This window comes from Schistocerca piceifrons, chromosome 2, assembly GCF_021461385.2.
Source record: "Schistocerca piceifrons isolate TAMUIC-IGC-003096 chromosome 2, iqSchPice1.1, whole genome shotgun sequence".
Classification (NCBI taxonomy): Eukaryota; Metazoa; Arthropoda; class Insecta; order Orthoptera; family Acrididae; genus Schistocerca; species Schistocerca piceifrons.
The window spans coordinates 1098498135-1098525858 of record NC_060139.1 but is presented as its reverse complement, the minus strand read 5'-3'; the positions used below and the strand labels follow the sequence as shown (position 1 = coordinate 1098525858).

At 39.8% G+C, this 27724-nt stretch overlaps 1 protein-coding gene across 1 annotated transcript in view; it reads right to left on the bottom strand.

Annotated features, from left to right (window-relative positions):
• The window catches only part of LOC124776158 (dynein axonemal heavy chain 3), a 1197897-nt gene that overhangs the window by 734014 nt on the left and 436159 nt on the right, over positions 1-27724 (bottom strand). The window contains exons 24-27 of the mRNA XM_047250998.1: positions 26785-26978; positions 26455-26583; positions 6843-7044; positions 6531-6761 (exon numbers count right to left, since the gene is read on the bottom strand). Coding sequence (XP_047106954.1) covers positions 6531-6761; positions 6843-7044; positions 26455-26583; positions 26785-26978 — 756 coding nt within the window. The remainder of the gene's footprint in view (positions 1-6530; positions 6762-6842; positions 7045-26454; positions 26584-26784; positions 26979-27724) is intronic.

The following is a 27724-nucleotide window of genomic DNA, read 5'->3' as shown; positions in this document are numbered from 1 at the left end:
AAGTATTTGTATGGAGTGTAGCCATGTATGGAAGCGAAACATGGACGATAAATAGTTTGGACAAGAAGAGAATAGAAGTTTTCGAAATTTGGTGCTACAGAAGGATACTGAAGATTAGATGGGTAGATCACATAACTAATGAGGAGTTATTGAATAGGATTGGGGAGAAGAGTAGTTTGGGCACAACATGGCTAGAGGAAGGGATCGGTTGGTACGACATGTTCTGAGGCAATAAGGGATCACAAATTTAGTATTTGAGGGCAGCTTGGAGGGTAATAATCATAGAGGGAGACCAAGAGATGAATACACTAAACAGATTCAGAAAGATGTAGTTTGCAGTAAGTACTGGGAGATGAAGAAGCTAGCACAGGATAGAGTAGCATGGAGAGCTGCATCACACCAGTCTCAGGACTGAAGACAACAACTAAAACACACATCTGATTTGTCAGTAACAGCAATATTTTCACTGAGAAATGACATTATATTGTCGACCTTGTGCTGTTGACCAGACACTTCCTTCACAACTGACCATATGATTCTAATTTTGTCCTGAGAATTAGCTACTCTATTTGCATACCACACATTGGCTCTAAAATGGCTCTGAGCACTATGGGACTCAACTTCTCAGGTCATTAGTCCCCTAGAACTTAGAACTACTTAAACCTAACTAACCTAAGGACAGCACACACATCCATGCCCGAGGCAGGATTCGAATCTGCGACCGCAGCGGTCTCGCGGTTCCAGACTGTAGCGCCTAGAACCGCACGGCCACTTCGGCCGGCATACCACACATTCTTTGCCTTCCTAATAACATTTTTAAGCACCTTACAATACCGTTTGTAATGGGCTACTGTAGCAAGATTGTGACTACTTCTAACATTTTGATATAATTTCGGCTTTATTCTGCAATGTATCCTTATCCCACTAATCAGCCACCCAGGCTACCTATTACTGCTAGTATCCCATTTAGAACATTCTAATGGAAAGCAACTCTCAAACAGCATGAGAAATGTGTTAAGGAAAACAATATACTTGTCATCTATGTTATCAGCACTATAAACATCCTGCCACTCTTGTTCCTTGACAAGGTTTAGAAAACTCTCTATTTCTGTTGGAGTAACTTTCCTACATAGTTTATAATTAAATGTGACATTTGTTTGAGTACTAAAGCCTTTTAGTGTTAAAATTTGTGCATCTTCGTCTGAAAGGCCATTCACCCTTTTACTAACAGAATGCCCATCCAATATTGAAGAATGAATAAAAATATTGTCTATGGCAGTGTTACTGTTCCCCGCACCCTTGTTGGAAAAAACATAGTCTGCATCAGATCATATGAATTAATGAGATCTACCAACATCGTTTTTCTTGCACCATCAAATGCAAAATTTATGTTGAAGTCACCACATATAACTAATTTCTGGTACTTCCTAAAAGTGAATCAAAAACCCTCTCTAGCTTGAGCATAAATGCCCTGAAGTCAGAGTTAGGGGACCTATAAACAACAACAATTAGAAGTTTAGTTTCACTAAATTCAACTTCCCCTGCACAATATTCAAATATCTGTTCAGTGCAGAGCCATGATACATCTATGGGCTCAAATGGAATACTGTTTTTTCATACATATCACTCCCCCACCCTGCAAGGAACTCCTTGAAAAACAGCCACAAGGGTAAGTAAGTATTCAGCATCAATCATTGAGCATATACTAACTTACTCAGAGAAAAAATATTGTGATGTTGCTGTTGGTAACCTGGGCCTTTCAGCTCATTCCAGTCTGCTCTTAAAATTAAACATTGCTACAGAAAACAACACTAAAACATTCACATATAGAAGGGCCTTTTACAAGCAAGAATGGGTTGAATTTAGCATGCAAATGAATAGCGAAACACGAGAAGAAGTGTACATGGAGACTAGTACAGACAGGGAGTTTTCAAAGTTTCTATCAAAATTTAAATTCAGGGGCAAAGAAGTGCTCCCAAAAACTGTTAGTTTTGTTATATTTGACTCAGTAAATTATCAACTTCATTGTTGATTACTTATTATTTATTTTCATTTATATTTAGTTTGCTTTGCTTCATGCTTAGCTGAAGCTATTGTACTCCTTTTGATTTTAGTGAAGGGAAATCTGAATTAGTTACATATTATTGCATTGTGGTTATGGCCTGGTGTGCTGCTGACAGCATCTTCAGCCATTCACCATAACACTATTTGTTTAATCATGGTTGTGATTTCCTGTCTTTTATTTTTGTTTGACAGGATTGTAGAGTAGTTGAGCATAGTTCCTCCGTTTCCATTGCCTGGTGTACATGTATTGCATTTCTTTTCTTCCATTTCTTCTAGTCTTTCTCTTAACTTCTCTTTTCCTGGACATCCTGTTTCACTTGGGCTTGGTTGTCTGTAATGGCTAACTGAACACAAAAGTTGTTGTGACTGGCATATGTTTTCTTACTGGTGCTACTGCTGGTGTCCAGAATGCTTTTTGGTTAAATGCCTTTGTCTCTGAATAATATGAGGACTATTGTACTGATTCCATTGGGTCCTATGTAGGTTATGGGATTGGGTGTGTTGATGAAGCTCCATCCTCCTCCTTCTAGCATTTCCAGGATCAGTTGTGTTACACAATAATTGTGTTTTATTGCTTATTATTTCCTTTACTAATCCTTGGCATGTTCCCCCACCCAAGGATAATATCTCTATGTGCAAGACCCATGTGAAAGGACCGCCAAATCCACCCACCCACCACTTCCTATTCCAGTCTTGTCACAGGTTTATCCTACCCACCAGGGCCAGGCAAACTGTAAAAGTAGCTCTATGCATTTACAAGCTCTGCTGCAATCACTGCACAGTTGTTTATATTGGCATGATTACCAACCACCTGTCCATCAGGATGAACAGCAACTGCCAAACTGTGGCCAAGATCAAACTAGACAATCCTATGGGACAACATGCAACTTAACATAACATTCTTTATTTCAATGGCTGCTTCACTACCAGAGCCATCTACATCCTTTCTTCCACCACTGGCTTTTCTGAACTGTGCACGTCAGAGTTATCCTTACAAATCATTCTCTGTCCCCATAATTATCCCGGCTTCAATGCATCCTCACACCCTCTACCTGACAGTTTCCACTCCCTCTGTCTTATCATCTCCTCCCCTTTCTCATCTCCCACCCTCTTCGTTTGCCACCCTCTGTCAATGCATTCAACCATCTTCCCTCCTCTTCTTTTCTTCCTTTGTTTTCCCCACCTCCCTGTCCCACAACCTCACGATGCTGCACCTGTTGAAATTCTAGTCCCTGCATACTCTGACAGACAGTGTTCTTCTCTGCACCCACCTGTACACTGCTATCCTTTCCACTTCCCCACCTTCTCCAGATTGCTGCTTCCATCCCTCACGATAGTTGCATTCTGGCCCAAGCTGCTGGAGTTGGCGATCATGTGTACGTGAGGTGTACTTGCTTGTGTGAAAGAGTGATATGTGTTTCTCTTTTACAGACAAAGGATGTGGTCTAAAGATTATGTGTATGTCTTTTAGTCATGCCTGTCTGCAACTTAAAGTATCATCTTTACAGTAAGTAGCAATCTATCTTTTCCAACATTGCTGATATTCCTGCCTGGAGTCTCCATTGTTTAAAAATAATACTGGTGCTTTGGAAGGTTTAAACCAAACATAATTTCAACAACTTTTAGCAGACTCATCAATTAGACATTTACAATGGACGATTAGATCATTAATTGTCTTTGGGATCTTTTGCAGTGACGTGCCTGAATCAACTAGTCATGCTTTACAAGCATTTTTTTCTTTTTCATTCCAACTGAAACATTCAAGCTTTCAATCCACTAACAGTGTGACGGCAGCGTATAGATCTAGTCGAGGAGGGCAAAACCGATGTATGTGTGGAAGTTACACAGCTTCAGTAGGTGCAGTCTGCTTCATGACCAATGATATCAGATGGAGTGAAGAGCTGGTACCAAATTTGAAATTGGCATTCCTACCTGCCTATGAAAGTCAGGCACATGTCTTTGCTCCCTTTCAATATCGAAAGCCCGCCTTGAGCACTACTAAGTGGGTCTACCTGTCCTCCGTTAAAACTGTTGCCATTTATTCTAATCTTGGCTGCCTTGTTTATGTCAGAATCCTAATATGATGATGCAATCCCTTTCACAGGGAACACCATACACACCAGGCACTAGAAAAGCTATGTCATCTTTGACAGAGCTTGTGTCTTGGGGGAGGACCAGAACACTGGTCACAACACATGTTCTAACTTACAGCTCACTGTCCCACAGCATGGAACGAACACAGCTAGCTTGGCCTGTTCCATCAATTCACAAAGCGTCCTTCGTCAGTGGCACCAAAAAGCATTTATAGTGGCTCCCTTCTTGTGCTGCAATTCAGACTGTAGGTGGGCATTGTCAGAAGTAATCTTCACTCTATGTACTAACATGTTCTGGAATGCTTTCTTGTGTGCAGAGTAGTGAAAACTACAGTCCTTATCAGTTGGTGTTTGTAGGTTTTCTGCACACTGAACAAACAAGCTGGTCTCTTGCCTTCTGCTCAACTAAAGCATCCAAGAAAAGCAGCTTGCCATCCTTATCCAGTTCAATAGTAAATCAAAATGTTGCATTTACCATTCTTAGAGGTATCAGTTGTGGATAAGGCAGGAGGTCAGTTCAGTCATTCAGTGTACAGGAAACTTATGCACGTTCTGAATGTCCAGCTTGTATGGAGCCTGCTGTGAATGTGGCATCATGTATATAAGTCAAACAATTCACACTGTTGTGGAGCATTGTACTGAGAACAAGTAATAACAAAAAGAGATTGGAAAGTCAACCACGGCTCAATGATGCCTGAAAAATGGACATAAAATTCAATTAGAGCAGATGAGAGTCTTGGCTCATGCATCATCATATTGGGATTCCATATACTAAGGACTTAAATATAATAATAATCATCAAAGGTATAACCAAAAGAATGATCTTTTAGACTTCATAAAATTTTACACCTCTAGAATTGCAATCTAGAACCATAACCGAATATAAGACATATTTCCTAGTAACAGAAAAATTCTCTTAACTGTCTACTTCCCTAAAAATCAGTCATCTTTAGCACAAAAATTATTATTCTCAACAAACCTGCAGAGTGAAAAATTCATTCTGGAAACAATCCCCCAGGCTATGACTAGGCCGTGTTTCCATTATATTTTTGCTTCCATGAGTACTAGTCTTGGACGATATGAAACTGAACTTCTGTGGAGTTTAGAAGTTGGAGATGTGATACTAACAGAAGTAAATCTGTGAGGATGGGTCGCAAATCATGCTCGGTTAGCTCAGCTGGAAGAGAACTTGCCCCCAAGATGGAAAGGTCCCTGGGTTGAGTCCTGGTCTGGTACAAAATTTGCAAAGAACTTCCATAATATTTTAGGTTGCTATTCATCTTCATGTTTCCTTAAAGGATAATGTATTCTGTAAGCACAGAAAATAGAATCATAATCTGCACTGAGAATCGAACCCATGTTCTTGATGTTCACGGATACATATCGTGAACGCTTGAACACCATATTCTATTAGTTCCAGCGGGTCTTAAATAGATACCACGAATACACTTTTACAAGATTACTGCTTCCCTCTGCATGGTAACAGGTTACAAGCCCCTGCACCTTATTCCCTTATGATTGATGAGGAAAATCTGTGGTTTGAAATTCATCCCTGCACCTCCCCCTCCATGACCCAAATCTTATTGTAGAAAACTTTCCACTTCAAATCAATAGTGATTGGGGAGAGGGTGTTCTAAGGAAGTTCAATATTTGAAACTGGTCCACAGCCCTTTTTAACAGTTTGTAATAAAAGAAGAATGCCTGGCTTGTTCTGGCCTGTGGAGAATATTTTAAAATAAGTAACAGAATCATAAAGTGAACTGACTGTAATATGAAAAAAGCTGTAACTTACGAGTTCAAGGAGCTCTAAATCTTGCAGTTCCTCATCTGAACTCCAAATCACTTTAGACTTTTCCTGTGCATCAAAATAGCTAACAATTACTCAAAGAAGTCCCAGTGACATTGAGTTCCGTAAAATTTTAAGTTTGGGCTGAAATCTGCAGGCAATAATTTATTTAATAGAGTAGTTTTATCATGTGAACCAACTGAACAGCCAAGCACGTTAATGCACCACTTCCAGGATTTGGGTAGGCGATACCCCCTTGTGGATTAACAACAAAAGCTGCTGAGCTAGCTAACTTGGATAAGGCTTTAGGCCGTTTCCCACTTCCACCTAAGTAAATACCAGCTGTTACTCGTAACCCGTCTCAGATACATGCTACACAAACATTTTGAAAGTGTTCTAAAACTTGAACACGAGATATATTCTAATCGCAGACAGACAAGGTACACGAATTACATCCCAGAACAAGTGGTGACACCAGGAGAGACACCCCACAATCAACTGTGTCTTACATTTGCCAAAACCTGTATTACATTAAGAAATAGCAAAAGTAAAGTAAGAAGAAGAAGAGAAGAAGTGTTATCTTGTACCTGGTATGCACAGGTTTTTCCTCCCATAGGTTCACCAACAATCATTAGCCCATGTCGAACCAAAATCATCTCGTATATCTGTATGATTTTCTCCATATACCAATCTGTAGCTTGCAGATTTCGCTTTGCAAGATTTGTCTTCAGAACTTCGATAAGTTCATCACGATCAGGTTTAGGAAGTTCCACCCCAGGAAAGAGATCAGATACTATCCCTTCAAACAGAGGCACATCCTGTAAAGATAATTTACTTTACATTACTCTGACATGAAAAATTATAACATATTGTTAACAAAAAAAGTAGTTAAGTATGACCTGTGCTAAGAATTTAGGCAGGTTGACATCTACAATTGCTCTTAATACCAAGACTGCTTCATCTTGAGTTGTATATTTCAGTTTGAGGTTTCCAGCAGCTGTCAGCACAGTTTTAACAGCTCTCATGCCATAGTCGTAGTGGTGTTGCGAAGACAGCTGCTCAGAGCACAGTTTGTATGTGTGTACTATTTTCTCTGCTAAACTGGAAAATGTTATCAAATGAGCATGATAACGAAACAAGACTTCTGAAATCTATCATCATAAAATAAAGCATGTATAAATCTTCAATTTACAAATTATGTTCTAAAGATACCCATCCAGCATAAAAAATCATGTATTAATGATTAACAAAATTATTAAAGTCCATACTCCAAAAAAGGCATTTCAAAACATTGACATCAAAATTCTGAAATGTTCCATAGGATACATTCCTGTGGATGACACCTGGCTGTAGAACAGTATTCTTTAAATCTCATTTGTCATTCAAATACAATATCTTTCCACAGACTCACAAGACCCAGCAGACAAATAAGGAAGGAGGGAAGCAAGATTAGAGTTTAACGACTTGTCGACAACAAGGTCATTAGAGGTAGAGCACACAATCAGATTACACAGGGTTGGGAAGAAAATTGGCCATGCCCTTTTTAAATGAGTCATTCCAGCATTTGCCTCAAGCAACTTAGGAAAGTCACAGAAAACCTAAATCTATAAAACTTATCCCTAGTAATCACACAGATTAAACTTCATCTAGATTTCGAGATGAAGCTAGTTGGAATCTAATCCATCTGTTATGTTTCCTGTTCCCAAGAACAACTAAATTTTCTTCACTTTTTCATTCTACGTGTAAAGCAGTTGCACATTTAATATCTAAAAGAATATGTCAAATTGTTATTTGTGTGAAGTCTGACTTAAACTTATAGTTCAGTTGTTCATATTTATATCTGTGATTACAATGATGCAATCAATTTTAATACATGCCTGCATAATTAAAATTTATATAGCTAATTGAAGTTACAATGTTTAGTCCCACAGTCTGTATTGTAGGAAATAGCATGTCACACTCAAGGTTTAACTTAGCTGACAAAATACGTCAGAAGATTTCTTAATGTTTAAGTTAGTCAAAAACACCAGACAGCCCACAGTGTGGGAAATTCTATGCAGAGAGAGAGAATAGTCTGTGGATGCCATATGTTTGGGGATCAGAACGGGTGTTAAAACTTCAGCACCTGCTGTGATGTGGGACTGCTTAGTGCATGGAATAATACCGAGAACAGCAGTGCATGACTGGCTTCTTCTCTGTGCAGACATCAAATAGTGCTTATCTGGATGTAGGGTGACGATCAGTCACATAGAGAACATGGATTGTTCTGGCAACTGTAATCATAATCTAGTGTTCTGTAATACGTTAATGTGAAATGTTGTTTATGATGTTGAAAAATGTATAAGTTAAACTGGCATACAAGTATTTGCCAGTTTGGTGATGTTAGTTGGAGAACAGTCTCTCTTACAACCCCACACATAATGGCAAGGTGAAGAAGAACGGTTAGCACCGTAGACACGAACTGAGTAGCTGGTCCATCCATTACTGCAAACGGCAACCAAATTATTTAAGGAAATTGTGAGCATTCAGAACACCCGATGAATCTTTTTGCTGTGCCTATCTCTGACTCAGCATCTCTCCTATTTGGGTTATAAAAGATTTATTTGGAGGTGAATGTCATACTTGTAAACAGGGGGTTTCAGATGACAGATGAATAATGAAGGTCCATAACAGTATACTTTCATGAGTTACTAACCTAAAACATTTTTCATAAACCAAATACATGTATAAACAGTGGCTTGTAAAACTGGAATAATAATAAAGTCTTACAGACTATGCAGAACAGTAAAACCTAACAGCCAATTTTCAATGCATTAAGTAGTTTCAGAAATTACATTACATTCTTACGCCTACCTTAAAATAGACCCACCCAAAACAGCCAGTCTGTGACCAGACAGTAACTAAATAACATATCCATGTCAGATCACATTAGAGCCCACGGCTGGCAAGTTCTCAGATGACACCAACATGTCAGTTAATGTTATCCACCCTGGCAATGGTACTACAAACTGTTGTGTGCACTGTTGGTTTCATGTTTATGTCACTGTACATTATGCTACTGTGAAATTCAACCAATATTGTGATTATGATTAACGATTGAGCGAGTTCTCTTCTAAATGTGGTTGATTGCGTGGTCTTATATTTGATCCACCCTTCATAGCTTCAGCTTCCAGGAACTGGATATGTTTTCAGTACATTACCCCCATGAACCATGGACCTTGCCGTTGGTGGGGAGTCTTGCGTGCCTCAGTGATACAGATGGCCGTACCGTACGTGCAATCACAACGGAGGGGTATCTGTTGAGAGGCCAGACAAACGTGTGGTTCCTGAAGAGGGGCAGCAGCCTTTTCAGTAGTTGCCGGGGCAACAGTCTGGATGATTGACTGATCTGGCCTTGTAACACTAACCAAAACGGCCTTGCTGTTTTGGTACTGCGAACGGCTGAAAGCAAGGGGAAACTACAGTCATAATTTTTCCCGAGGGCATGCAGCTTTACTGTGTGGTTAAATGATGATGGCGTCCTCTTGGGTAAAATATTCTGGAGGTAAAATTGTCCCACATTCGGATCTCCGGGCACGGACTGCTCAAGAGGACATTGTTATCAGGAGAAAGAAAACTGGCGTTCTACGAATCGGAGCGTGAAATGTCAGATCCCTTAATCGGGCAGGTAGGTTAGAAAATTTAAAAAGGGAAATGGACAGGTTGAAGTTAGAAATAGTGGGAATTAGTGAAGTTTGGTGGCAGGAGGAACACGACTTTTTGTCAGGTGAATACAGGGTTATAAATACAAAATCAAATAGGGGTAATGCAGGAGTAGGTTTAATAATGTATAAAAAAATAGGAGTGCGGGTAAGCTACCACAAACAGCATAGTGAACGCATTATTGTAGCCAAGATAGGCATGAAGCCCACACCTACTACAGTAGTACAAGTTTATATGCCAACTAGCTCTGCAGATGATGAAGAAATTGATGAAATGTATGATGAGATGAAAGAAATTATTCAGGCAGTGAAGGGAGATGAAAATTTAATAGTCATGGGTGACTGGAATTCGAGAGTTGGAAAAGGGAGAGAAGGAAACATAGTGGGTGAATATGGATTGGGGGAGAGAAATGAAAGAGGAAGCCGCCTGGTAGAATTTCGCACAGAGCATAACTTAATCATAGCTAACACTTGGTTCAAGAATCATAAAAGAAGGTCGTATACATGGTAGAATCCTGGAGATACTAGAAGGTATCAGATAGATTATATAATGGTAAGACAGAGATTTAGGAACCAAGTTTTAAATTGTAAGACATTTCCAGCGGCAGATGTGGACTCTGACCACAATCTATTGGTTATGACCTGTAGATTAAAACTGAAGAAACTGCAAAAAGGTGGAAATTTAAGGAGATGGGACCTGGATAAACTGAAAGAACCAGAGATTGTACAGAGTTTCAGGGAGAGCATAAGGGAACAATTGACAGGAATGGGAGAAAGAAATACAGTAGAAGAAGAATGAGTAGCTCTGAGGGATGAAGTAGTGAAGGCAGCAGAGGATCAAGTAGGTAAAAAGACGAGGGCTAGTAGAAATCCTTGGGTAACAGAAGAAATATTGAATTTAATTGATGAAAGGAGAAAATATGAAAATGCAGTAAATGAAAAAGGCAAAAAGGAATACAAGCATCTCAAAAATGAGATCGACAGGAAGTACAAAAGTGCTAAGCGGGGATGGCTAGAGGACAAATGTAAGGATGTAGAGGCTTACTTCACTAGGGGTAAGATAGATACTGCCTACAGGAAAATTAAAGAGACCTTTGGAGAAAAGGGAGCCACTTGTATGAATATCAAGAGCTCAGATGGAAACCCAGTTCTAAGCTAAGAAGGGGAAGCAGAAAGGTGGAAGGAGTATATAGAGGGGCTACACAAGGGCGATGTACTTGAGGACAATATTATGGAAATGGAAGAGGATGTAGATGAAGATGAAGTGGGAGATACGATACTGTGTGAAGAGTTTGACAGAGCACTCAAAGACCAGAGTCGAAACAAGGCCCCGGGAGTAGACAACATTCCATTGGAATACTGACGGCCTTGGGAGAGCCAGTCCTGACAAAACTCTACCATCTGGTGAGCAAGATGTATGAGACAGGCGAAATTCCCTCAGAGTTCAAGAAGAATATAATAATTCCAATCCCAAAGAAAGCAGGTGTTGACAGATGTGAAAATTACCGAACTATCAGTTTAATAAGTCACAGCTGCAAAATACTAACACGAATTCTTTACAGACGAATTGAAAAACTGGTAGAAGCCGACTTCGGCGAAGATCAGTTTGGATTCCACAGAAATGTTGGAACACGTGAGGCAATACTGACCTACGACTTATCTTTGAAAATAGATTAAGGAAAGGCAAACCTACATTTCTAGCATTTGTAGACTTAGAGAAAGCTTTTGACAATGTTGACTGGAATACTCTCTTTCAAATTCTGAAGGTGGCAGGGGTAAAATACAGGGAGCGAAACGCTATTTACAATTTGTACAGAAACCAGATGGCAGTTATAAGAGTCGAGGGGCATGAAAGGGAAGCAGCGGTTGGGAAGGGAGTGAGACGGGGTTGTAGCCTGTCCCTGATCTTATGCAATCTGTATATTGAGCAAGCAGTAAAGGAAACAAAAGAAAAATTCGGTGTAGGTATTAAAGTCCATGGAGAAGAAATAAAAAAGTTGAGGTTCGCCGATGACATTGTAATTCTGTCAGAGACAGCAAAGGACTTGGAAGAGCAGTTGAACGGAATGGACAGTGTTTTGAAAGGTGTATATAACATGAACATCAACAAAAGAAAAACGAGGATGGTGGAATGTAGTCGAATTAAGTCGGGTGATGCTGAGGGAATTAGATTAGGAAATGAGACACTTAAAGTAGTAAAGGAGTTTTGCTATTTGGGGAGCAAAATAACTGATGATAGTCGAAGTAGAGAGGATATAAAATGTAGACTGGCAATGGCAAGGAAAGCATTTCTGAAGAAGAGAAATTTGTTAACATCGAGTATAGATTTAAGTGTCAGGAAGTCGTTTCTGAAAGTATTTGTATGGAGTGTAGCCATGTATGGAAGTGAAACATGGACGATAAATAGTTTGGACAAGAAGAGAATAGAAGCTCTTGAAATGTGGTGCTACAGAAGAATGCTGAAGATTAGATGGGTAGATCACATAACTAATGAGGAGGTATTGAATAGAATTGAGGAGAAGAGGAGTTTGTGGCACAACTTGACAACAAGAAGGGACCGGTTGGTAGGACATGTTCTGAGGCATCAAGGAATTACCAATTTAGTGCTGGAGGGCAGCGTGGAGGGTAAAAATCGTAGAGGGAGACCAAGAGATGAATACACTAGGCAGATTCAGAAGGATGTAGGTTGCAGTAAGTACTGGGAGATGAAGAAGCTAGCACAGGATTGAGTAGCATGGAGAGCTGCATCAAACCAGTCTCAGGACTGAAGACAACAACAACAACAACAACAGCAAAATATGAAACTTCAAGATTTGTAAAAAATCAAATGCAAAAACATCACGTAAGGAGCTTGTCATAGGTATCTTCGTGGAATTGTATGCATTTGTTGAGATGTTTTGGGTATGTTTATGAAGGTATCACTGTTGCTAACAATTTATTATACTTACGTTTGTTTAGGTGCTTCCACCACCCACAACAATCCAATCTGCTTATGAATTTTGATGTTTGTCAATAATGCTAGCATTGATTTGCCCTTTTTATCCCACTGTGTTAACCTTACACAGAACTAGGAGAGAGCTAATGAGGATGAATAATGGCAATAGTGAGGGGTGTTGGGAACTGGCAGTCAATAGGAAGGCAAGCAGGAGGACGGTGCCATCTGATAGTTTTGTGGTGTCTACCAGTAACAGGTTCCGGCTGCCAGAGTTGATGGGACAAGAGTCCCAAGATAGTGTAGGGGTCATAAATGTGTGGTAGCCTCTGCTAGGGAGTAAGAAGGCTAGGAATAATACTAATAACTAGAAAGAAGAGAGCACTGCTGTTAGGTCAGATGTGGAGGCCCTCCATTACAGAGAAGTTAAGGGAAGATTATTATGGGACCAGCATTTTCAAGCTGAATGCTAGGCTGAATAAGGTGAATGAGGGTTTAAAAGATTTGTGTAATTAATTCGCACACGATACTCGAGCAGTGATAGTGAGTGGGGCAGGATACAGTTTGGCTAGGGACACTGAATACAACATAACTGGTGGCACAGAGTGAGAAAGCTTCCCTAATGGACAGCACCGATGTGAGTGCAACTGAGATGACCTGGTGGTACAGTTGAGCTGTCCCAGTGGCACGAGTGGCCTCACCTTGACTATGATGCAAGGTAATGCAGAGCCGGAGATGTCACCGATGACTGCTGAAAGGGCACACATTCCAGTAATGTGAATATGTCAGCCAAAGGCAGCACATGAAAAAATGCTCAGATATTCAATGAAGATGATGTTAATTGCATCAGAAAAGAACAGTCTTCCCCAACAGGAGTTAGTTTAAACACAATTGTAGAAAATGCGTAGAACAGTTCTTGAATATGCAAACTACAAAATTATATCAGAAGCAGATGGCACATTAATGTCACAGTACATTGGAAGTTCCACAATCCACTGCCCCTGAGTGGACATTAAGCAGACAAAAGATATAACTGAAGATCAAAGTTCTGAGGTGGTCTCTGGTACGATTACAGTAAAGGAACGTAATCACTTTTCCAATATTAAATGAACAATAATAATAGACACATAGCTGTCTCGAATGATAGTCAGTTCTGAATACAGAATATGAACACACTTCACTTCTCAAACACAGAGTGGATAATAATAATAACTGAAGGCCAAAAGCCTGAAGTTATTTCTGATAAGAGTTAAATCTGAATACAGTAATTTAACACAATTTCTTTCTCGGATACGGAATGAACAGAATGACGCAGAATGGTTAAAAGGTCTCAGTAAACAAACTTTTGAAATATCATGGTCTGTGCATTAAGTGAGCCACAACGAAAGTCTAATCTGTTTGTGTTAGCCTCTGTTTAAGTCCCAAATGTGAAGGTAAGACTCTTGAGTTCAGTGTAAATGATGATAAGAACGATAACAAATATTACGAAGTCTGATTGCTGATCACAGCATTGAGGGCAACGTCACTTCAATGTAGAGGCCACACTGGCAGATGCTAGAAGGGACAGTTGCAAGTTGACAGCAACATCATTATAATGGTGGCTCCAGAGCGACATCCTGATTGTGGGAAAGCTTTTGCAATTGGTGCCTGGCACAGGAAGCTCTCTCGAAGTGAAATGGCCCATCGTCAATCAAATGAGTGCTGGCCTAATTATTGCCCATGCTCCACAGTACTCCTAATCGTGTGTCCCCACAGAAGAAAACAGGTCCGCGAGCCCAGTGACCTCTAGCAGCACTCAGGATGAAGCGCGGACCTCTAGTGACTGTTGTCTGCAGAGAGACCCATTACCCAAGTAGCCCATCTGTTTTGTTGGTTGCTGGCTGAGTAGGTGCAAAGTCTCAAAACATCAACTGCCAGATGGGACTATTGGTGGATGGAGATACACTAGGAACTCTAATGCTTTCTTAGACAACAAGTGACAGTGCTGTGTTGGGTTGCACGACTCACATGTCTCTTCCAGTTGACACATACATTGTGCGTGCAGCCAATCCTCTTCTTTGAGTCATCAGCTACATCACTCTCACCGTTTAATTCTTCTCTGAAGACTGTATCAGATTAAAGGGAACAATATTAACCAACTCTCTATTCTTGAAATAAGTCAAGTACTCGTAGAATCTTTTCAATTCAACAACAATACAATTTCAGCTCTCATCCCCAAAGTAACAATTATTCTGTACAAGCTGCAGCAAGCCAATTAGTTCCAAAATAAATGTCAGAATCGACAAAACCCCCATGTAATTACATACGTGCTGCCTCATGCAAAGCCAAGGCATGAAGTAATAGTCTCTATACAATACACTCTTCATCTGTCTCTGTAACAATCCTGATGACACCACAAACCACAGAACATTATACAAACACTCTTTGCCTTTTTGATATAAATTCCAAGGCACTGCTGGTAACCTCTTGTCAGGGCCCCTCGTCTGATGCAGCTGTCCCTCCTGCACACAAAGATACGTGTGAAAAGGCTCTCTCACCCTCATCATTAAAATATCAGGTTTTCGAGATGGTGGAGAGCCAAGTGATTCTAGAATTTACCCCAAAATTCTCGAAGCACTACATATCCCTCCCCGTGGCTTGAACAAGCGATATTTTACACATATTCACCATGTACATTAATATCTATCACAACACTAATTTATATTTCAACCAATGTACAATACATCTCTTTTAATCCTTGTGTACTTAATACCTAGATTTTCCTTTTGTTGTTTTTATTTGTTTTGACAATAACTATCTCGACATTTCACCCGATGTTGGAGTTAGTACTTTTACATCTAGGAATCATGCAGAAGACAATTTTGATTCCCAATCACAAACTCCAGGTGACATAGACTTTTGATTGCCTCGTTCTGTAGTACAATTCTCTAAACTATCTTTTCTCTAGTACTTAACAGTCTCATTGCCTACAGTAACTTGTAGTCTGGAGGAAACTCTGAAGAAACTCTGAAGAAAAAGAATGAACATGTTCTTTCAGACACTCATAACTCCTAATAACACTGTTGATGTAAAGAATCCAAACTTACCAGAATAATCTCTATAAAATTGTGTGACTTCTGTCATGATACTGTCCTTCCCTTTAGGCACATTACCTATACTTTACCTCCAGGTTGATCCTATGGATGTACTACCTCCTTCTGTTTTGGTATGTACGCCCCTTTTTTATTCCCGTAGGTACAGGTCAATCCCTTCTTGGTGCCCCTGCCCGCACACTATAGGTCAGCCTCTCTTCAATCTGCCTATCTGCCCTTTTCTTCATTCAATAAAAGCTGGCCCCATGGTTCATTGCTCTAGTATTCATCTTTACGTATACTGTCGCTAAATATTACTTGGCTAAATTCTATTCTACTTCACACTTCACACTTACCTCTGTGTAACTCATTTTATCCCCTAGAGTCCTCCACTACTTTTCAACTTCTACACTTGCAGCAGACCTCATATTTATATATAATTCAATATATCATACCTTTCTTTATTCTATACTTGTCCCACTCTCCTACAAACCATCAGAACAAATGTTGGACTGATATTCCTAGATAACTATCACCATTAGTTCCTCCCTGTCTTATGCTCATTAGTTCTTCCTTAGTTTCTACTCTCCTTCATTTCTGACACTTCCTTGTGCAATACAGAACCCTCTCTGTTCTTATACCTGTGTATATTTAAAAAAAAAAAAAAAAAAAAAAAAAAAAAAAAAAAAAAAAAAAAAAAAAAAAAAAAAGAAAGCGACGATGCAGAGCCATTATAAATCAACCATAAAATATGTGCATCCACTCAGATGTACATGTGAGTTTATTCCCCTACATCCCTTGGCGGTTCTGACATCACTTTAGGTTTCTAGCCCATAATTTTCATGTTTGTGTCTAAGCGTAATTTTGTGTGTACGTCAATGTGTGTTCACGCAGCCTGATTCTTCAGCCTACTTATTTGAAATAAATTGAAGGTTATAGAAAACCACGGAGAATGAGAAGGACTTCAGCGATAGAAGTATATGCATATGGAAAGAGAGAAATATAGACTGGTACTCAGATGAGAAGTAAGAAAGGAAAAAGTAGAAATGTTTTCTAAGATCGAAGGAGAAAAAGAAGATAGCCCCAAAGACTGGAAAACCCATCCCATCTTGCTTCCCCAGGATCCCTACTTCACCAATACTTGAGTGATAAGCCGGAGGAGGTATGATGTTAAATGTCTCCTGCAGAACAGACATTCTCACCTTCACCTCTGAAGAAAAATCTTAGCAACACCTATGGAATGGCAAATGGTGAAGAATCAGTCACACTTGTTTGAAAGGGTCATCTGAAAGCTGAGGTGTGTGCGTGTAGTGTTAGTCATGGCTTTACCTACACTACCCACCCCTTTCAAGATCGATACAAACCCTCCCATCTACATCACATCTCATGAAAGGTATAAATGTTCTATAGAAATAGAAAATTATGCACTACTATAAGATGGTTGCATCAAACCAGTCTCAGGACTGAAGACCACAACAACAACAACAACATAAGATGGTTATTTCATTAGTCACCTCATATTATATTATTCTTAAATATAATATTCTATTCTGTTCATTCCATCTTAACGTCACTCTGTTTACATAGTACCATCATATTATACCTTCCATATTATTCTGTTTGCTCCATTTTATGTTTAGAGATCACTGTTATTTGTGATTCTCTTAAATTAGTCACAATCTATTAGCCATATTCAGTCACTTAAATACTAACATGATAGGATAGTTTAAGAAGTTATTAACAGATTACAGAATAGTTGAAAATTTGAAGGGAATTCGGTGTAAGGAAACTAATGTGGAAGTAATGCCAAAAACAACTCAGGACCCAATGGTCGTCACTTTGTCCATTAACACAGAATGTTATCATCCCTGGGGAACAGATGAGACTCCGCCCGGATCCCATGGATCTGACATTAACCACATTTGATTGCTTACGGACCAATACTTCTCGTTAAATGTTATGTGAAAGTCTCCCCACAGCAAAACAATTACCATTTTACTCGGAAGCATGACATTAAGTAAATTTCATTCTATATTCTAATCTGTCCTGGACAAGTTTGAATTCTTTCCATAACTCATCAATATTTCTCTTAGTGTCATCAAGTTCATAGGATAGCTTTGTACACACATTGCCAGAGTTTACTTATGCGCCAACTTTTGTATTTATTATATCCTCTACCTGTTCCTCCAGATTTTCATTCTTTATTATATCTGACATGTTTAGTTTTTCTTTAACATTTCTTTCTATGTTATCCATGCGAGTGCTGACACCTGCAATCTGTGACTGGACAATGGGGATCACCTTATCCTGTCTTTCTACACTGTCTTTTAAGGCATTCAACCATTACTTTACCACATCAAATGTAACATTGTATACATTTTTAAATGATCCAAATTTTTTGACAAGTCCCATTTCTACATTATTACTTTTATCTTCAATGTCAAATTCTAATTTTTTAGTTAAAGCCTGAAATTTCTCATCCTGTCTTCGGTTAAACTCAGTAAATAGTTGTTCAACATGAGTATTCAACGAACTGGTGACTTCACACTTTAAATCCAATTTCAGATTTTCTACCTTATTATTTACAGAGTCAAATTCAGTCTTTAACAAAACCATATTAGCTGCCTGACTGTTCAAGGTTTTACTTTGGCTACTTAAAATTTCACTCTGAGCATCTAACGTAATGTTCAATTGTGTATTTACTAAATCTAACTTAAGACTTTGATGACTTAGTTCTTGTCTTAAAGAAGCATTTATTTATTGAACAAAAAAAAAACCTGCTTTAGCTGCCAGTTATTTCTTAATTTATTACACGACCAGTTTTGAAGTCTAAAGCTTCATCCTCAGTTGCCACCAAGAAATTATAAAAGCATTGATGTGTGGTGCTCGAGCCAGCCAGTTATGGGGAGCCGTGCTCATGTTTAAGAAATGCACGGGAGCATAGGACCAGCAACCACGGTACCCGCCTGGACAGCATGACAAGGAAGTGACACATCGTGCTGTCCATGCAGGCACTGTGCTGAGAAGGTGGTTTTTAAAAAGCTCCCCAAATTGTGAACTTTTCAATGCTACCTTCTCATTAAGCAGAGTAGTGCAAGAGGAAGTCAGATGACAAATAAATCCAACCTCATCACCTCTACAAAGCATCTTCACATGCAAAGACACAACTGGAATACTCCGCTCGTCTTAGATTGAATGGGCAGAGAAACTAGATTCTTCAGGCACCACTCTTGACGAATAGCAGTCCACAGCACCCAGTTACTGTATGGGTGACTACACATTTGGAATATAAATTCCTCGCAAATAGTGGTCCACAGCAATTAGTTGTTCTATGGGTCCTATGATCCATGAGTCAGTGACTGGAAGGACTTATTTGATTTATAGTAGTACCTCAAGATGATGCAAATATAGCATTGAAGCTAGTCGCCTGAATAGCAAATACTTTTAAAATGTGGCTATGGTTCTTCTCTTTCGTTACTAATGAGCAATGTCAGCATAGAAATGCCCTCGAGAGTTCCGTACACCACTGCTGCAGACTGCTCGTAACCCATGTGCCGAATCTGATAGCTCGCATCTGGCAAGTTAAGCACCGTCTTTGCCTGTAAGAGTGTGTTTGGTTTTCTCTCTGGTGCAAGAGAGGAACTGGTTTATGTCAAAAGGAGAGGAATAGTCAGAACTGGAGGTTATGATGTGTCCGGTGGAAAGTATGGTCTTTCTGGAGAGCAATTGGTCAGTACTGCCAGTGCACCATTTTTGTGATGTGAGTGTTGTTGGTCAGCATTCTCTGTAGAGGGTGGTGTAGCTGTTGATGTGCCCTACTGGGGCAGCCTAATCCTGTGCTAGCTGTACTTGTTCACACAGTACCCAAGATCCTTTCAGAGATTTTGGCACAATTTGATGAAGTACCTCATTTGTGTTCTTTTCTCCACTAGATGACCGGAATGCCTTCATTACAGGATTTTGCCGGGCATAATTTAACACCTCCTTCTGGTTGCTCAGTCATGGAAAGATCCTGGTTCTGCTTCCGTACAAGTATGATGAGCATCAAACGTACATTGTCCAGCAACTTACCTCCACAGCCTGTTCTTTTTTGTTTTTCAATTTTTTGTTCTGCTATGCTCTCCATTTTCATTTAATGTGATCTTGAATGGTTTTGTGGCACATGCTCCAGTCTCTCCTGTGAGGAAACTGGCTTATTTTTACAGAAATGGTTTTAAATATTTTTGGATGGCCTGGTGAATTAATTTTATGGCCCAGAGACCTGTGCCTAAATCTAAATCACATCTTGTCACTATGTCAGCCTTTAGAAAACAGATCCACTTTATTTAGGTTGTTGTGGTATCTGATTGGAATTCATTATATGATGCTTAAACGACACTTGCCTCTGTTAAATTATATGAAAACTACATTAAGAACAATTCCATGAGGAAAACTGAAGTTCTCAAGAACCTCTGATTTGATCATTACACTTATAATAGGCCATTGGTATATATTGGGTTGTGAATGTTAGATCAAAGGAAGCTCCTGCATTTGTTAAGTTCTTGGTGGTACAGGTTCTTCATTCGAGATACTAGTAATTTTGATCCTTGGCCAGAGGCAATTCCAGCTTTAAGTGTGTATCTTAATTGAACCTGTTAACTTTAATTAGCATCACCAAGTGAATTAACATTCACTGCACTTTAATCTTAAGTTGAATATTAATTATTGGACTTCTTTTAGAGCCAGGGCAAGGGCTTTGGTTTTATTTAATCTGTTCACTGCTTAATATAGATTTTCTGTAGATGTCTTAGTGCATTACCTATCCTCTATTGGCTTGTTGATGCTGGATGTCTGGGCCCCACTGTCTACATCTCGGTTCTGTTGTGTCATCTGCAGGTTTGTGCCCTGACTTGATGTTGGGCCACTCTGTTACTTTATTGTAGTTTTGCAGCTATGGTTTGTCTTAGCATGACTTCCAATGTAAATTATTAATATTTTACATTTTGATAAATTGTAATTTTTGCAAAAAACTTGAAAGAACATCTAAATTGTTTTGCTTCTGGTGTTTCAAGTTCAACACCTTTTTAAAGGGCGATAGCTCAAGTTTAATTTTTGATGTATTTTTTAGTTGAGCCTTCTCTTGTTACTTAATAAATTGTTTTAAAGAATACTTACTAAGATTCGAGCTGTTGTTTCCTGTGTCAAGTTTGGTAGCTAGAGCATGGTTATATACTAGCCTTACCCTCCTTTCACTGAACGTCATTCACCCTGTGCAACATGTAAGTTCGTGCCACATTCGCAGTGAGAACCCTTGAGAAGGAGCAGCTTAATTACAAGTTGCAACTACGGAGTCAAAGTGAGGATAGTGATATCAGTGAGTTATGTGCACATCTCTGTGAAGCAGTCATGCTTCATATGTATGTCATAGAGGAGCATATAAGCCTTGTTCATTTCATAACAGTGAGTTTCTCCACTCTACTGGTAGATTTAGACAAGAATGCACAATTCTTATTTGATACTACTCCCTCTCATGCGCAAATTTATTGCTTGCAGGTGCAGACTGCACGTTTGTCTAGGAGGAGCTGAGGTCTGTAGTTTCTGATGTTCCCTCTAAGGCTAAACTAGATGAATTACCCGTCACAGTAGTGTCCATGTGAAGAAAGCTAAGTGTCTTAGAATGGGACCAAGGATCCTTAGAGAATGAGGGGAGTGGCCCTGCAGAGATATATGCAGAGGAATGTGCAGGGGAAATTACCAGTCCTGTTGAACAAAATATGCCTAATGAGGCAGCATGTTTTGCCCAACTTTCCAACATGTTTCTTGATTAAGGGCATAAATTACCTTGTCACAGATCGGCTTAACCTGTTGGTGAAATTTTTGTGGTTCTATATAAACTTAGAGAGGCAGGCCATACTCTCAATGTTACTTGGAATTTGGTGTTTTAAATCATTTACCCTTTGTGTAAGGGCCCATAAGATGAAATCGTGAATAGTGTCCTGACTTTCAGGGGTGAGTTGTGTGAGCTATGCTCCGTTGGGGAACCCCTTACTGATTACATGTGGGAAGTGCGTACTGCTGCCCTAGTATTCAATATGGAACTTTCGGAGGCAGAAGTAATAGTTATCCATTGCGCAGAGCGTCAATCCAGAGGATTGCTCATGGGTTTTGTTTTCAGAAAGGCCTACCATGTATCGAGATTTAGTGCAGCTGATTTCTGATGTCATACGAAATGCTTGACCCAATGCTAGATGTGAACATGTTAGTAAAGCTGGGCGTCCTATGTGTGATAAGACTATTCTTACTAGTAATGTCGTCACAATAAAGGATGCTGTTTCCATTGTGGGGAGCACAGGCAAAAATCTAAATTAGCACAAAACAGCTGACGCCAGAGGAGTCAGACACTGAGGCACTCCATCTAGTCTTTACCCCAGTAATCACCTAAATGTGGCTAGTTTGCATCCCCTGCTTTATGCTTGTGCAATTATTAATCATGAACCTGTGTGTGCTCTTCTCGACTCTGGTAGCTGGGTGTCTTCATTGAGTTATGACTGATATCTCAGGCATCAGGCTATTTGTAAGTCTGTAATTACAGGACATCGTATGGTTAGAGGGCAGTAGCTCGCCACCTGTAACTTCTGTGGTGCCAGCTACACTTTCAAATACACATGCCATCAATTATGCCATTACGTTTCTTACAGCCGCCACTGTGGAATGAGGGCACTGCTGTGAACAATTATGCCCCTGTGAATTAAATGCGAGCATCCCCTCCCCAGAGCTCCAGTGGCAAGGGTACTAAGCTTGAACATTGATGCTCTGATACCATTTTTGTGTATTTTCCACTTCAATAACATTTACAGACTTCCGTAATGGCAAGGGTGTGTCATTTATTGAACAGGCATAGTACTGATCCAATTAACAAGTTAGCAATATTTTACTGAAGTGCTAGAATGGTTCAAGAGGAAGGAAGAGGACTGAAGGAAAAGGATTGGTGAGGTTTGAAAAAAAGGGATAGAGTTCAGAAAAGTCACTCAGAACCCGGGTCAGGTGAGACTTACCAGATGGAATGAGAAGGAAAGACTGATTGCTGGGGATAGCACAGGATAAGATTTGTTAACCTGAGAGCTTAAACATGGAAGATCGGGTAATGTGTAAGACAGACATTACTGCTAAAATATTGTGCACAAGTTAATAAGAGTGAAAAGAGAAGTGCATTGTATGTGATAGAGGGTGGAAGGGGGATGGCAGAAGATAGACAGGTCAGAAAATGAAAAAAGTAGAAAACTAAAATGGAGTGAAGAAAGGTATAGTTACTGTGAAGAAGTGTTCCGATCAACAAAATTAACATAAATTAAGGCCAGGTGGATGGCAAGAATGAAAGACATGTAGTGCCAGTTTCCATCTGCAGAGTTCTCAGAAACTGGTGTCTCGGGGAAGAATCCAGAGGGATATGTGGTGAAACAGGCACCACGTCATGCTGTAGTACATGCTCTGCAACTGTGCCACAGGATATTGTGTGTTGCCAGTACACACCTTCTTCCTATGTCCTTTCATCCTAACTGACAACTTGTTGGTAGTCATGCTGATGTAAAAACTTGAACAGAATTTACATAACAGCTGGTGTATGACATGTAATTTCACATGTGCCTCTGCCTTTGATAGTACATATTCTGCCAATTACAGGGCTGATATAGGTAGCAGGAGGGTGCATTAAGTCTGCAGGAGGGATGGTCATAGGTGTAGGAGCAATAGAGTAGGGAGATCAGTGCACAAGGAATATAGGGTCTGCCAAGGATATTGCAGAAATTTGGAGGGCGATGAAAAGCTATACTAGGTGTGGTGGGCAAAATATCAAGACATGATTTTAGGAGGTCCTGGCCTTGTCGAAGAAGCTCATTAATACATTCAAGACTGGTATACTCTTAAGTCGGTGTTGCCACAAGTTTCCCCAAGTGAAAAAGGACAGGTATACACTAGGTCTGTATATGTGCAGATGGATGTGTGTGTGTGTGTGTGTGTGTGTGTGTGTGTGTGTGTGTGTGCTAGTGTATACCTGTGCTTTTTCCCCCTAAGGTAAGTCTTTCCGCTCGTGGGATTGGAATGACTCCTTACCCTCTCCCTTAAATCCCACATCCTTTCATCTTTCCCTCCCCTTCCCTCTTTCCTGATGAAGCAACCGTTTGTTGCGAAAGCTTGAAATTTGTGTGTATGTTTGTGTGTGTTTTTAGTGTCTCTATCAACATACCAACGCACCTGCAAGCAGAAGGCATTTCCTTATGTACTAACATCAACATCTTTTGTAATGAACTGTTTTTAGATGGAGAAAGCAAGGCATATGGTATATATGTTTCATTAAGACCACTGAGGAAACAAAACACATTTCGTGACAAAAATATGCATTTCGTTGGAGTTGCAAGACAGAGTTAAAATACCTTCACTGATTTCTCTTGAAAGAAGTGTATAAGGCAGGGAATAATTGTGTAAACCAATAGTGTAGGTGAACGCCAATAAAATGTTGGTTCTACTATGTATGTTATTGTCAGTTATTACCCACTGTGTTATATTTGTTGTTTTAGAGGTATTATGTGATTTTTCTTTCAAGAAATATATGAGTACATAGTGTGCAAACTGCTAGTGATCGACACCATTTTCTTCTTCTTAGCATCCATACTTTCTAGAGAAGGAAAGTTGCTACTCACTATATAGCGGAGATGCTGAGTCGGGATAGGCACAACAAAAAAAATCACACAATTGTAGCTTTCGGCCATTAAGGCTTTTGTCAGCAGTAGACACACACACACACACACACACACACACACACACACGCAACTTCCACACATGTCTGCAGTCCCAGGGAACTGAAGCCACACTCTGGGACTGCTGCAGACATGTGTGCAAGTTGTGTTTGCTTGAGTGTGTGTGTGCATGTGTGTATGTGTGTCTACTGCTGACAAAGGCCGTAATGGCCAAAAGCTATGATTGTGTGGATTTTTTTATTGTGCCTATCGCGACTCGGATTCTCCACCATATGGTGAGTAGCAACTTTCCTTGTCTTTCTGGTATTGTTACATTCCATCCTGAACTTTCCATTGTTTGATTTCATCCATACTTTCTAACATACAAATTACTTTTGAAGTGTCAGAATGTACTAGAACAAATAACATGTCTACAAAACACCAAACTGTACAATGCACTTGCAGTGAGACAGTTGCACCTTTTGAAATCAATTGCTCGTAGTCTCTGGCCTGCGGAGGAGCATCATAGTCTTGGATGCCTGCATAAACCATGCAAATTCATCACACGATGCCACACACAATCAGACCCGGCCTGCGGGCAGATTGGTGAGACTAAATTCGACGAGCAGGAGCTGCACATTACTGGAAAACAGTGGGCTTCAGATTGGGGGGTCCGATCTATTAGAGATATGCACAAAAAATGGCCTGCGGTTTTGGCTCATCACGGTAATCCACTTGTGTGACCAGCTATTCATGTGTCACAGACAGAACGTTGTTCAAATTAGACCACGGTGATCAATTCATGCAACAGATAATTTGTGCAAATACTCTGAGAATCAATAATGATGAGGACAGGTAGCAACTCACCATACAGATGATCGCTGAGCTGCAGACAGGCATGCAGAAAAGACAATCACACACTCACAACTAAATTTTTGGTCATTGTCTTTGTCAGTAAATTGAGAGCACACACAGATTCACACAATCGCTCAGACACAACTCCTGCACACATGGCCGCTGTCTCTGGCCACTGCGTTTACATCCTCTGAGAACCAGATCCAAACAAACTGCTCCTCATGCCTCCCTGCCTCTTGTCGGTAGCACATAGGCTAGCAGCAAGAAGTGGTGGCAGCACTAACTGCAACCTGAGGGGAGTGGGAGGAAGGGGAGAAGCATTAGAAATGAGGGAGTAGGGAAGCGGTGCATGTACTCAGCTGCACCCAACCAACGATGATGCATTACACCTCAATAAAGAAACCATTTAATCTAATGACACAAAAGTGAGATTTTTGCAGTGTTTTTTTCTCCCAGTTTCCCTGATATTTCCCTAACATGTTTGACATTCCCTGATTTCAAAACCTGTGGCAAACCTGTAAGTGCTTTTTTGGAGGGATCAACAGTACCAGGATTGGACAAGAAGGCCCAGGAAATATGTTTTTGAACTAGGTTGGTGAGGTAATTACAACCTGTGAAGCCTGATGTGAGAATAGAGGTGTGTTGCTGGAAAGAGTCTGAATCTCAAGAAATATGTTTGCCTCGAATGCCAAGGCTGTATGAGAGGGAATGTTTGACATGGACTGGATGGCAGCCATCAAAATGTAAGTACTGTTGTTTGTTAGTAGGTTTAATGTGAACAGCACTGTGTAGCTGGCCTTCAGACAGGATGGCATTAACATCATGGAAAGCAGCATGGAATTTATTTGGGAGAATGAATTCAAAGGTCTGTTCTTAAGTTGCCAGAGTATACTTGCTATTGTAAAGTTGTGTCAAAGTAATAAAAATGAGATAACACAGGGTTTAATGTTAAGGGTTTAAACAAATATACATGACATTTTTAATTCCAGTTTCAAATAATCAGTCACTAAAACAAATTCATAACAAGAAATCTTCATACTGGCAGATTTAAAGCTGTGGGGACAGGCTCTGAGTTATGCTTGGGTAGAGCACTTTCCTGCGAAAGGCAAAGGTCCCAAGTCTGAGTCTCTGCCTGGCACACAGTTTTAATCTGCCACGAAGTTTCACATCAGTGTGCACTCAACTGCAGAGTGAAAATTTCATTCCCGGAATATCTTCATATATGGTCACACATCAATTACCTTCTGGCATCCACAAATCCTGTGGAATATAATGAGATTTCACCAATCATAGCATAATCAGGCACCATCATGGCAACTGTCCGGAACAAAACTTTGAGATTGTCTGGTAGCTCCTGGCGTCCTGCATACCTGCAAAGTTTTGGCATCATACAGAAGACTCAAATGGATTGCAGCAATGATGCTATCAGTATGCTGAAAATAGAGCATCTGCATTGTTAAACTGTGATTTCCTTTAAAGGCTGATGACAATTTGTAAATTTTGTAAATGTAACATGTAATGTATCAAGGCATGTTTATTTACAGTTAGCCATTCAACTTAGAGTTACTTACCCTGGATTCATTGTTATAAAAATGGAACATGTTGGATCCAAGGAAAGTTCAGATCCTTCAAATATAAAACGCTCTACCTTCTGAGTAATTGCCATCTGAATGCTGTGAATCTGCTGAGCCACAACAGACAACACCTCCAGTTCTATACGGTTGAATTCATCAAAACATGCCCATGCTCCTGCTTGTGCCAAACCCTTTTGAGAAGGAAACACATTTTTTAATTGCAAAAGAATGATTACATCCATCAGATCAAAACTGATTATTTACACTGGTGGTAAATACACAAAATATAATGGGGTATGTGGATTCTTTAAATATCCAGATTCTAATTACCATGATATACTTTACATAATGAAAGTTTTGCACGCCCACGCGCGCACACACACACACACACACACACACACACACACACACACACACACACACACACACAATGAACAAAATTATACAATATATGGTGTCAAACTCCATAAAAAAGTGCACTGTGTAACATTTGTCTTTTGTGCTTTGTGAGTATAAGCTATTTGGAGTTGCACATAGGTACAATTCTAAAGTGATAAACAGAGGATTCAATTTGCAAGTGCTTGGTACTCAGATGAACATACATTCAGAACAAGAAGATCTGGGTCACTATCAAAAGTGAGAGAAAGAAAACTGGCATTCTACAGATCGGAGCGTGGAATGTCAGATCCCTTAATCGGGCAGGTCGGTTAGAAAATTTAAAAAGGGAAATGGATAGGTTAAAGTTAGATATAGTGGGAATTAGTGAAGTTCGGTGGCAGGAGGAACAAGACTTTTGGTCAGGTGATTACAGGGTTCTAAATACAAAATCAAATAGGGGTAATGCAGGAGTAGGTTTAATAATGAATAAAAAAATAGGAGTGCGGGTTAGCTACTACAAACAGCATAGTGAACGCATTATTGTGGCCAAGATAGACAC